This window comes from Scatophagus argus, chromosome 2, assembly GCF_020382885.2.
Source record: "Scatophagus argus isolate fScaArg1 chromosome 2, fScaArg1.pri, whole genome shotgun sequence".
Taxonomy (NCBI): Eukaryota; Metazoa; Chordata; class Actinopteri; family Scatophagidae; genus Scatophagus; species Scatophagus argus.
In genome coordinates, this window is record NC_058494.1 from 13,169,437 (window position 1) to 13,181,738 (window position 12,302).

At 41.4% G+C, this 12,302-nt stretch overlaps 1 protein-coding gene across 3 annotated transcripts in view; it reads left to right on the top strand.

Moving 5' to 3' along the window:
- Positions 1 to 12,302, top strand: part of sept9b (septin 9b) — a 70,274-nt gene that overhangs the window by 13,346 nt on the left and 44,626 nt on the right. Inside the window, exon 1 of one of the 3 annotated variants that reach the window (XM_046410722.1) lies at positions 76 to 209. The exons of 1 other annotated variant lie outside the window; for it this stretch is intronic. In XM_046410722.1, the coding sequence (XP_046266678.1) occupies positions 188 to 209 (22 nt within the window). In that variant the 5' untranslated portion in view covers positions 76 to 187. Of the gene's footprint in view, positions 1 to 75; positions 210 to 6,729; positions 6,937 to 12,302 lie in introns of those variants that run through there. One more of the 3 variants, XM_046410713.1, reaches the window with a different exon arrangement.

Sequence of the window (12,302 nt, forward strand, 5' to 3'; positions counted from 1 at the left end):
AGGCAGTAAGAGCAAGGGAGACGGAGGGAGGAAAAGGAGGGAGGGAAGAGGGAGGGTTGAATGAGGGGGACAGGGTGACTGAGTCAGGAGAAAGGGGAAGTCTTCATGAAGAAAAAAGGGAAGGGAAGGAGGGAGAGGAGAGAAAAAGTAGAGGTTACATGTGGCTATTTGAGGTAGCCCTTCAGTTATGGAGCGAGACAGAATAGCCGGTAAGTCGTGGCTTTTTCCAAACTTATTTCCAAACTTTAACCATGAGAAGGTTGTCCTTGGGAGGGACTTTTGTTTACTGTCTTTGTTAGAAAGCAGAGGAAGCAGCTTCTCGGCAGTGGCAGTAGGCAGCTAGAAGACACCCTGGTTGCGTCTGTTTGTCAGCTGTAGCAGCCGTTTAGACACCTCCGTCTGTCCGAGTGCCACTATGTGTCTGTATGTCAACTCTGATTTATTACTTAAGGATGCTGTCTGAGCAGACTTTTCAGACATTTCTTCTCTTATTCTCATTGACTGGATATTTGCAGCTAAGCTCACTGTGAAGCGCAAACACACACACACACACACGCTATTTCTGAATAGCTACCATATGCAGAGCATACAGAGAGTAAACCTTGTGTGATGTGCTGTCAAAGAAGACTTCCCAGATTCAGGAAACATAATCTTCCAGTACCGAATGGCTGCTGTGCTGTAATTGGCAGCCTCGCGTTGGATACTCACTTACAGCTGACCCACATACACAACTAGGATCCAACAATAGCTGGACAGAGTTACATCTCCATGCCATCATCGCATGAATGGACTTTAAGCTGAGGAGTTCAGTTGTCAGATTAATTCTGACTGACACGGATGGTTTATTTTAAGATAGCAGGGAGTGGAGGCAGAGCTCATATGTCAGCTAATATGATTCGGGTTTCAACAGACAGAGGACTATTTTGAGAAAAGTTTAGCATTCATCTATATAGACTATATATAGTCTATATACTGTACTCTATATACCTGCGTCTGTGGCATTACAACTCTGTCCCCTCAGTATTTTCTACCATGACTGCATCTCAACAGAGACCCTTACTATTTCCTTAAATCATTTCCTCTTTACTGAGTTTAATGGAGCTTCATTCAAACTTCTATTAAGGCCCATATGTCTGCACAGGGATGATAAGGCTAATCTAGCATCTTACAGTGATTAAAGCTGGACATCAAGCTGAGCCACATACTGCAAATTAGTCTTTAATTCGACCATTAATAAGGTGGCTCAGTTCAGCGAGCCGTTATGATGCAAACTGACTCACCGTGCACCCATTTTTATTACCACTTGGTGGCAGTGTTGCAGTGTCGTCTTGTCCTCTTTAGTGCAGCCACCATTTCCCAAAGTTCTGTGAAATGTTCCATGTGGATGATTCATATTTTGCAGATGGAGGGACTTTTTTCATGGGAGGTGGAGGAATTTAGTAAAGGCTGACTTCAGTGGAGGTGAGGACCGTGTAGCCGGGAGGTGAGGTGGTGGAGCTTTATTTCTCTACCAATAGAGCACTGCTGGCATCCTCCTCCACACACTCCTCTGAACTGAGGAAGTCCAACATGGGCTGAGCTACTTCCTGGTTTTTAACCTGTACTGTGTGGTTCTGTTTGGACCTGTTGTCGTGACTACAGCCGTCGCCCCTATCCCATCCACCCCGATCCCTTCAGACTTTTTGTTGTGATAATGATAGGAGCTGAGGCTGTGATGCATAGATGACATTTTCAACCTTTTGATTGTGGGCACATCTGCAACTTCTCCATCTTAACATGGAGTGTCCCCTACTCTCCTTTTCCTGAGCCTGTTCAGGATTAAAATAACATAATATGACATGACATCTGCCTGCCTGTCCCATATGGTCACCACATTGACTCAGAGTCTAATTGGTGACACGCTGCCGTTGAAGGATTCAGTCTGGAAAAGAGAGAAATAGTTGTGTCATATTATTTGATGATCTGCCAGTTAAACAGGAAGAAAAATCAGTGTCCTGTTGTCTGTGATGACACTAATTGCAACATTTGTGCAGCTTGTTCAGCAACAAACTGACAGCAATAAAAGTGATTTGGTAGTTGGAGTTGAGTACAAGTAGATGTTTTTGTCTGCGTTCTAATATACATAATATTATTAATCAATACGTGTTACTCTTTATTCTAAGGGCTAACATTTGACTTATTTTGGTTCCTCTTGGTTTCCCTGTCCAGCATACATGTGAGCAAACAAGCTGTTTTTAAAAGGGCAGCACATAATCTTCAGTGTTATTCGTAAATTGGCCTTTAATTAAATGGTGTGTGAGCTTCAATGGCACGTGAAGGCTTACAGTCTGTAACGTCTATCTCTTTTTGTGTCTTACTGGTTTTTTTTTTTGTTTTGGTTTTTTTTTGTATGTGAATCTATGGTTTTAGAGGCACCGATTTATCCTCCCAGATCCCTGCATGCCCTCACCCTGAAACGCACGTGCACAAAATCTCCACCCACTTCCACAAACACACATGAACCTGGGTTAAAGGAACTCAAGGAAATCTCCCAGCTCACCATGTTCCATAAAATAAGTGTACAGGATATCCTCTATGAGTGAACGCCCCGTGGGTCTCCTCCCACTACCCTCCCAGCATCACCTCATATTGTTTCTCCGATTATTATTTAGCAATGATAAGTGAGGGAGCAATGAAAACAGCCAACGCAGGGAGTTCAGGAAACTGACTGGGAAGCCCCACCTTCAGTCCTCCTCGGGGAGGATCCCTGACAGGTGAAATTTTTCAACATGATGGAAACATAGGCCAAGCCAGGGGTGATATTACAGAGATGGATGAACTCCTCAGTGAAAACTCACTTTGTTTACAAGCAGCTGCACTTGTGGTCAGCAAGCTGCAAAGAGGAAATCCACCACAGTGTAAAAATTTAATGTTGAGACAAGCAAAGCGTGGGAACTTGCATTTCATGTATATGTCTATGTCTCATGCCACAAGATACATTTCTGTTGATAGTTAGAGTATCTGTTTCATTTTTATTAATTGCAATTTTAACACATTTACAAAATTTCATGTTAAAGATGCACTTTTTTGATGATGAAAGTACTTCTACATTTAACTCATATCGTGCACTTTAGGCACACATTAAGTTTTCTATATGTTTTAATGGCCAAACTGTTGGTAATGGCCAAACTGTTGGCCTAAAATCAAGCTCAGGGTATTTGACACGTATATATGGATCTTTACAATACAATACATAATAATATTAATAATGATAGTCATAATATTTTATTCAAAATTTCAATATATTAACAACTTCAAATAAACATTTGTGACTTTGGCATCATAAGTAAGTATTTACAACAGACATTTCATACACATATTTGTTTTCTTCTGCATGTGCCTTGTGCATGTTCATGAACATTTCATGGAACAAAATGGCAGCCCTTGACACAAACATACATCTATATGAAGAATTTCATCTATGCCTTTATTAATTCTCACTATCAGACACAGACAGGAAACCAAATATGCAAGCTCCGGTCTTCACCACTGCAGGGGTGCATGCTGCTGAACTTTGAAGTAATACTGGTGTGTTTGCTTGCATCAGGATATCACACATTCCATAGATCCCTTGTTATGAAATGACATTTGGGCTCAGCATAACTTTTCCCTGCTCAGGGAACAACATCCAAGTTTAAAAACCACTGCCGCAATATTGCTGCCAGCATAAATTGTCCACACAGCTTTTAGGACAATTTAAAAATCTTACTGTGAAAGAGTCAAGGATAAAAAAATTTTTCCGAAGAACTGTCATATTAATGAAAAACGTGTACAATATATGAACAGTGGCAGAGCTTTAACTGGGTGAAAGCAGGGCCTTGTGTGCTACAGATGCCTACTCTCAGTGAACTCTGTCTACCCCTATACCTTCCTCAGTCTCAATGTCTATCTATTGTTTCCATTTCCCCTTTATCCTTTCTTTGGATTTGCGTGGCGGTTTCACTACCCTGTTTAATTGCATGATATTTCAGCATCGTGACAACATGCTATTTAGACTCTTCTACAGTAAATGAGTTTACTTCACTACCAGTCAGATGTGTAATTTTGTCAAACTTGCCAGACATGTAGGTCAAACTGATCATCTTTAAAAGGCATCATTTAGCTAACACTGAAACCGCATGCATTAGCTTGTATGGCAAATAGAAGTAACACTCAAATAGAGAGTTTGGTTCAGTGCAACTTCCTGCCAATAAATCTTTGTGGTTGTGCTGGGTTCCTGTTTGTCTTAAACTGACCAAGCAACAAAAACTAAACTTTGCACTTTATCACTTTGTTCCAAGGGTTTGGATAATTTTCTGTATCTTAGGAATATGTGTAACTAGCAAAGGAGTGGTTGCAGAGAGAAAAAAAAACATAAGTTGAATGCGAAGGTTTTAGTAAGCTACAAAGTCAATAACAAATCCTACAAAGATGATTTTGCATGAATCATGAAATTTGAACCTCACTGATGAGAATATTCAATTACTTAAACAACACAATGTGGATTACACACTTTCGCACCCATAATTGTTGTTATTAACAGGGTGCAACACACACACACACACACACACCTCAGAGATATTGGGGCCCAACTACTTTGATTTGCAGGTTTGTGCTAAGGCCCCAGTGTTCACAGTGCTATTTCAGGCACACTGAGACACACAAACACACCCACAAACACAGTCACAGTCAGGCATAACCACATGAGCACATGCATCCATAGACACACATTCATGTAATGCTATTCAAAGTGCAAACACTCACAAACACACACATACACGCACACTTCTCCAGATGTTGTTTTGGAGCTTTCCCTCATTCTGTCGCTCAACTTTGCCTTGCAGCCAGCCCAAAATGTGTATCCATGTTTAGATAAATGCACACTACACTGCCTGGGTGGGGGGTGTCACACACCGTGTGTTTTGGTTTAATTGATAGAGACACACACACATATGGTTTATAGTGCAGGCCACTTAAGCCTGTGTGGGCACTGAGAGGCCACACGCTTTGTTGCCTATGGTACACTATACATGTATATATAAGTCTACCATGTATATAAACAGCATGTGAAAGTACACTTGTTCACATGCTCATGCAGATACATTTTCACATGCTTCCTGAGGTGTAGTATGTCCTTAAACATGCCCAAACCAATGAGCACATTAAATGTAACAGCTCATACACAGCTGTCAGGATGTGTGATGCATATAATGTGCACTCTTATATGATGGACTCAAAGCTTAATTGTCCAACACATGAAACAAGGGTCTTAGGGTCTCTGTTTTATGTCCTAAGACACCTTTGCAAGAGTTGTATGAAATAACTAGACTGCACATAAACACACAGTGTTATTCTGCGTTACCATCGACCTTTCAGGTGTTAGGGTTAGGGGCCACTAGGTGGGCTTGGCATCATATTAGTGCCCCTTAGAATGGAGCTTTTCATTCAAATGGGGTTTTCCTGAATACTTCAAGGTCATAAACGTACCAGGCACTGGTGCTGTAGCTTTCTGCCTGCAATATCTGAGGTGCGACAGTGTCTCCTCTGGAAGTGGCCAGCATTCTGTGACTTTAGTATCCTTTGAACACTGGTTGCGGATCAGCTTCTACATTCCCTGTTATGACCTTAACAATTAGTGTGGAAGTGGTAGAACTGAGCTAGAATCAGAGACAGTTTATAACATATCTCATTTGCAGTCACTTCTGGCTCTGAACAGGAAGTTGTGAAAAGCCACTCACTCATGACCAATCAGTACTTACAGCGATAGCATCACTAGTTGCTTGTTTCTGTGGGAGATTGATACAACACATCCCACAGGGACACAGTGGATGCGGTTAAGTAAATGCAAGGACAACTTTAATATTTCAACACTTTGGATTATTTTGTCAACATATTTTCAACAGTGTTTCTCTGTTACCCCAAAGAACAGTCTCCAAATTGCCTGCAGCAGCCTCAAGGACAAGAAGTGTAACTGTACACACCACATCAAAAGCTGGCCTGTCGTCGGTGTCCCTCCCCAAAGAAATGCAGCAGTTCTAGATTACTTGGTCAGATGTGTCTCCCAAGCTCAAATTCCCATGTTCTTGTGTCACAGAGGGCGGGTTGGTGCATGAATCAACCTCTGATTCCCCAGAGGCACTGTTCTATGTGCCTATACATCAACTTTCTCCAGGAAACCTTTCGGTTTTCGCTGTCACAGGAAAGCGGCAACTGCAGAAGTGACTGCACTTTAATTAACATGCCGGCAAGTTTTTTAGAGGTTGTTTATTGAAAACTGAAGCCTCAAACTCTCACTTAAACTGTAGTTTCTCTCTGCAGCTGTGACAGAGTGAAACTAGCCTGCCCTTCTGAGGGCCATTTGAAGAGCCACAGCTGTAACACAGGATCTTGTCTGATTGCAGGTTAGCTTGGTTAAAGTGACTGTGTGACATGTTACCCACTTTCACTGTCAACACTGCTCAGAGGCTCAATGAGGAAATCAGACCTGAGAGCCACTTTGGCTGAAAAAAAGGGTCTCAGGGAATGACAGGGTCTGCTATTTTGCGAATGCTTGTGCATGCATGCATTAGTGTTTGGGGGGAAGGGGAAACACACACACACACACAGTCATACACACTGACACATACACAGGACATGAGGGAGAGGGGGGAGTGTGTTTCTAGGGAGGAGAAGGGAGGAGGCTTGCCTTGTCGCTCTGACGTCTGAATGCAGCGATACAGAGAAGTTAGTGGGAAGTCAGAGAAAATAAGGTGCCACTTTAAGAGTGCTGTAGACTTATTGCTTATTGACTGTATTTTGGAACTTGCTTAGAATTAACAGGGACTCAGCTGAAATTTGAAAGGAAAAAGAGGTCGTCTGAAAAAATGTCTGATTCTGGAGTCAATCCACACTTGGAGGGAATTATTTCTGATTTTGAAGGTTTGTCAATTTTGCTTTGTGCTTTTCTTTTACTCACAATGTTCATGTTGAAAGTTCATGACAAGCAGCGATATCTGTCAGCTGTGTGTGAATAGTATTAATATTGATCATTGCTCTTTGTGTGCGTGTATACTACCTTAAAGTACATGTACATGTGTGTGCTGTGCTTGTGAGTGTATGTTTGTTATTTGTTAAAAACAGGGCGGTGGGTATATTAGTCCCTGTAGCCTATAGTCTGTTACTGATTATACCTGTGCTACATCCATAATAGAAACAAATGCAGCACTGACACCACAGTATTCCAGCACCGGAAAGCCTTCAGCTGAAAGCACTAAGAGAGAGACAGTGAAATCCTCAGCACTAAGAGCTAACATCTGTCCAACCCCTCATATAACAGTCACAACTGTGTGTCTCCTTTGTTTGCTAAGCCAGTGTGGATCTGGCATTGATTCCTTTTGTCCTCCTCTTCCTCTACTATTCTGTGTTTCTTCCTTCCACACTTCTTTCCTGTTCCTCCTCCAGACACACTGGGTCCCTCCAGCTGGTCTTTGGCCTAATGCTCACTGTGAGATGCTGACAGCAGAAGCCAGAAAAAGTGTAAATTCTCCACAGTTTCAAGATAACTGGAAGTACTCCAGGTAGCTAGTTTGGATAGAGCAACTTCTGTCCAAAAACATGGCATACATTCATTTGATTGTCAATAGACTGCGTGTTTATTGATTGGATTCATCTGTACCCTGTCTGATGAACATGTAAAGTTTAGCTAGTAGAAAGAAAAACCAAAAGAATTTGAGCTATGTCAACTTACTTGTGCTAGATTTTTTTTCACAACTATAGTCTTTCATCTATCCATCCATGCATTTTCTATACCGCTTATCCGTCAGGGTCGCGGGGGCCGGAGCCTATCCCAGCTGACTACGGGCGAGAGGCAGGGTTCACCCTGGACTGGTCGCCAGTCAATCGCAGGGCCAACACACAAAGACAGACAACCACACACTTTCACACTCACACCTAGGGGCAATTTAGAGTAGCCAATTAACCTAATGTGCATGTTTTTAGTATTGTGGGAGGAAGCCGGAGTACCCGGAGAAAACCCATGCAGGCACAGGGAGAACATGCAAACTCCACATAGAAGGGCCCAGACCGGGATTCGAACCTGGAACCCTCTTGCTATGAGGCAACAGTGCTGACCACTGCACCACTGTGCCGCTGTCTTTCATTTAATCATGCTAATTAGATAAAAGTAGTCAGATTTAGTTGTGTTTTTCCATACAAATATTATAATATATACAGTTGGACAGGAAGTTCATGTTAGTTATAAAGTTAAATTAAGCCCGATATGAGGTTCTTCCCTGTGTGTAACACATTATCAGTTTTAGTGTGTAACTAATAATAGTGTTCATTATAATCTATCTCACCAGTACGTTATACTGGTCAACCATTCTGTAGTGTTTCCATCAGAACAGAAACAGCTGCAGAGAGAGGTGCTCAGCAAACACTTGACTGAGTAAATCCCCATTTTATCCCAGATCATTATGTTTTCCAGTACATTGCACTGCGCTGTATCTCACACTGAGGAGGAAATGAGCACGAAGAGGGAAAGTAATTGGTGACCACACTAAAGATGTAATAATGCCTTCTGGGTGGACTCTTGTGTGGGACTATTATGGAAAATGGATGATAGAAACCACCATAACAACTGCACCCTCAAACAATATTATGATCCTCAGAAAAGGTAGAAAATGTCTGCCAAATCTAAACATATGAGTCACAAGAGAATAAGCCCAGAATAGGCCCATATTTGTATACTGAGAGACTTTGTGTAGTTGCACAGCTGCCATGTTTGCCAACCTAAACTGAGCTTTGAGTCCAATCCAAGGTGCTTTGTACTGATTATCTGCTTAAAGGTGCCATGTTGTTGCTTCAGTGTGGCAGCACATGGAGAGGAAATGAACATTGAAACAGAGAGAGTACATATGTGGGGTATAAATTTTCAAACTTGGCAGAGAGGCCAGTGTGTTATTAAATTGGTTCAAATGGGTCATGTGCATAAACATGACACTTTATTAACGGTTCTCAGCAGCCCTGTTTGTATGTTAAACCACAGGTGGCACAAAGAGTAAATGTAAAGCATATGACTTTTTAATTATATAAAAACTGGATTTCTCTATGAACTATGTGTAATTTTCATGTATACAAGCCAGTAGACCAACTCTTTTGTTCAGTCAGTCTCACATAAATGTAGACACTCTATCTGCACCCAGAGGCTGAAGATAGAGCTGAGAGCTCAGCTCTGCGCCATCATGTTCTCTACCCAGTAATTTGCTGTCAGATTCAATGTCCTGCCTCCTTGAAAAATGTTTTTTTTTTTTTTTTTTTTTTGGCTGAAACATGTTTTTTCCTGTTGAGTTCTGTGATACCTGAAGCACAAATTGCTCGATCCAAATCTTTTCATTTGTGTTTTGAGGTAAGTCACTGTTCTCTAATTAATCACCTGTTTAATCTCATCAGTCCATGTTGCCAAGCATTTTCTCTCCTCCCACACTCGCTTTTTATTAGAACTTTACTGAAACCCTGTGTGTTAACAGGTGTTAAGTGGAATGCTGCCACTGCCTCTATAATGTCACTGGTCAGTGATGTAAATCAATCTGTTCATGAAGTGGATGGTTAACCAGTGCTTGATCAAAGGAGTAGAACAAGGCTTTACCTGTCAAAGGCTGAGCCTTAAAGAGCCTGAAGCTAAGCACCAGGCCAGCTATTGAGCAGCTGCCTGAATGACTCTGTGTCTGTGTGTGTGTGTGTGTGTTTGTGTGGGTGTGTGTGTGTTTGCACTCTAAAATCTCCATTCAGGGGTGAAATTGGTTTTCGGTTCTGATTAGGATTCAGATCCTTCTTTTAAACACTTCAACCTTACTGAAACAAATAAAAGATTTTGACCCAAAATTTGCACCAGCTTACCTCCTCTTCTACCCTCCTCTTAACCAAGTGCTTCTAATACTCCCAGAATTCCTTTGTGCTGGACACAAGGTGTCGGCCAGTCTAGCAGAGAACCACACACTAAATCAGACGCAGTGAGCTGCGCTGCTGCTGGTCAGCATTAGTAAACCCAACACCATCAGTGGACAGTAAGAGTGAGTGTGTGTTTGACAGTATAGCATTAAGGTTTAGTCTGACCAAGCAAAGTAACAGTGTGAAATTCAATCATCATTTGGCCTTGTCTTGTCCAATAGGATGTTTATCCTGGTTTGACCACATTGACTTGTATTCTGCGGCTGCTGACATCAGATGAACTGCACTCTATGCAAAATGGTTTTGTATAACCAGTGTTTGACAGAGAGTAACTGTCTTGATCACTTGATTTATTGCCTGAGGCTGCAATTACGAGATAGATTAAAAGTTCAAGGCTGTGTAGAGTACAATATATGATTTAGATAATTAAAATAATTGTGTAGTGGGTTCTCTGTTGTTACTTTACTGCACAATTGGATTCTTTATGGGTGGAGTTCTCCTTCAAGCAGTTACAAAAATATGAGGTTCAGTTGTCTAATCAATTAAATGATCTGTCTTTACAGATACAAAGTAGAGCTGAGAAAATTCACAAATTGTGGTCCAACCAGGGATTTATTTCGAACTAAGTTTCCCTGCTTTATAATGTTCTAGTGATAAATTGTAATAATTTCTGACCTGCTCTTGTTTGTTTGTTAATTAATGTTGATGCTGTTAAATCAAATCAGCACTTTTTACATCTCTTTCACATCTAAAGCCTTCCAACAGTTCAGGGACTCAACTTTCCTGGGAGCTTTCTAATGTGATACCTCTTTAGGAAGTGATTCATTATCAGCAGCTTAACATCACTCATCAAAATGAATGAATCAATGAGCAGTGTTTTGTGTTATATACAGTATGTCAGAGTATCACATGTTACTATCTGTGAATGTAGGTAAAGCTGAGTTTCCTTTCCTCTGTCCTTTATTTTAGATATCACAGATGTAATATAACAAACATATCATTCTAGAAATGATTTTGAGCTGAGCTTGTCTGACTGTAAGCAGTATGGTAAATATTATAATCAGCAAGATGCGCTTAAAGTTTGTAAAGTAAAAGTACAGTGTTTTACTGTTATATGAGTTAGAATGAGTTAGAATGAATTAGAAGAGTTAGAAGTTAGAATTACATTTGGAGGGACATAGTTTTCACTGGAGAGGAAGAGGATGTAAGATTGTAATCTGAAAGTAACTATTAGTTATGGCTGTCTGTCAAATGTAATGGAGTAAACTCCAATTGTAACAGGATTGGGACATTAGTGCAGCTAACCTATGTTCACTGCAGTCATTCCCGCCTAATATCAGTGATAGTGAACACAATAAGTGGCAGCTTTGTCTTGGCCTGTTTTAACCCCACCTTTCCCCTCTCACCCTACCACCTCTCTATCGCTAGTCTCCTTTTCCTCCTTTCCCTCCTGTCTCTCTGGTTGTTTTGCTCTCTCTAACTGTCGACTATCTCCTGATAGTGCATCTGGGCTGAGATGATACTAAATGTTTGTGTTCATTGGTTGGGATGTCCTTGAGAGAAAGGTGATGACACTGATGATAAAGAGGCAGCCTAGCCTAACACCTGGGCTGCATTAGGACAACTGACCATGACCCAAAAGTGAGGCTACAGCTGCCTCCATCTTTGTTTTTGTTGCTCCGGTAATCCTGTACTATATTGTCTGTGCTGCATTATCTTTCCACATGAGACACCGTGGGATACTGGACACTGGATGGTGATAGGTAGTGCAGGGACGTAGGGAGACAAGACTCCTGGCGGCTGTTAATGAGGTTCCTCTGAGGTAGACTGGACCTCTCGTTTCTAGCTCATAGTCTGGGAATGCTGTTTCACTGGGAAAGATACTCCTGTATCCATCTGTCCGTCCCACACTCTTGCACAAATAATCTTCTCAATGCTCCACGATCTGGTCCTGTACGAGTAATTATGCAGAGACTACCCTGTTTCCCCATTTGCCTCAGCTGAACAAGAAAGACCCTGCAGTCTGGAGTGAGACAAAGCAAAAATTGAGTTAAGTGATCATCTGAGCCTTGAATGCTTTCCTCCATTCTCTATAATCCCAGATAACATTAAAGCACAGAAAGATTCAAATTCAATCTTAAATCATGTACTCTTGACTGCACAGTTTCTAAATACAAACAAATGGCTTGAGAGGAAAGCACTCAAGTCCTCTGCTGTAGTCTCGTGCCTGAGGGGATGTAATCACAAAGCAGCCAAGAACAGAAATACTAATCTAAGGTCACTGAACAGGTCGCTGGCAAAACAACATCTTAGTTCAGCTCTCTTATTTTGACAAAACTTGTGAATATGGATTCTGA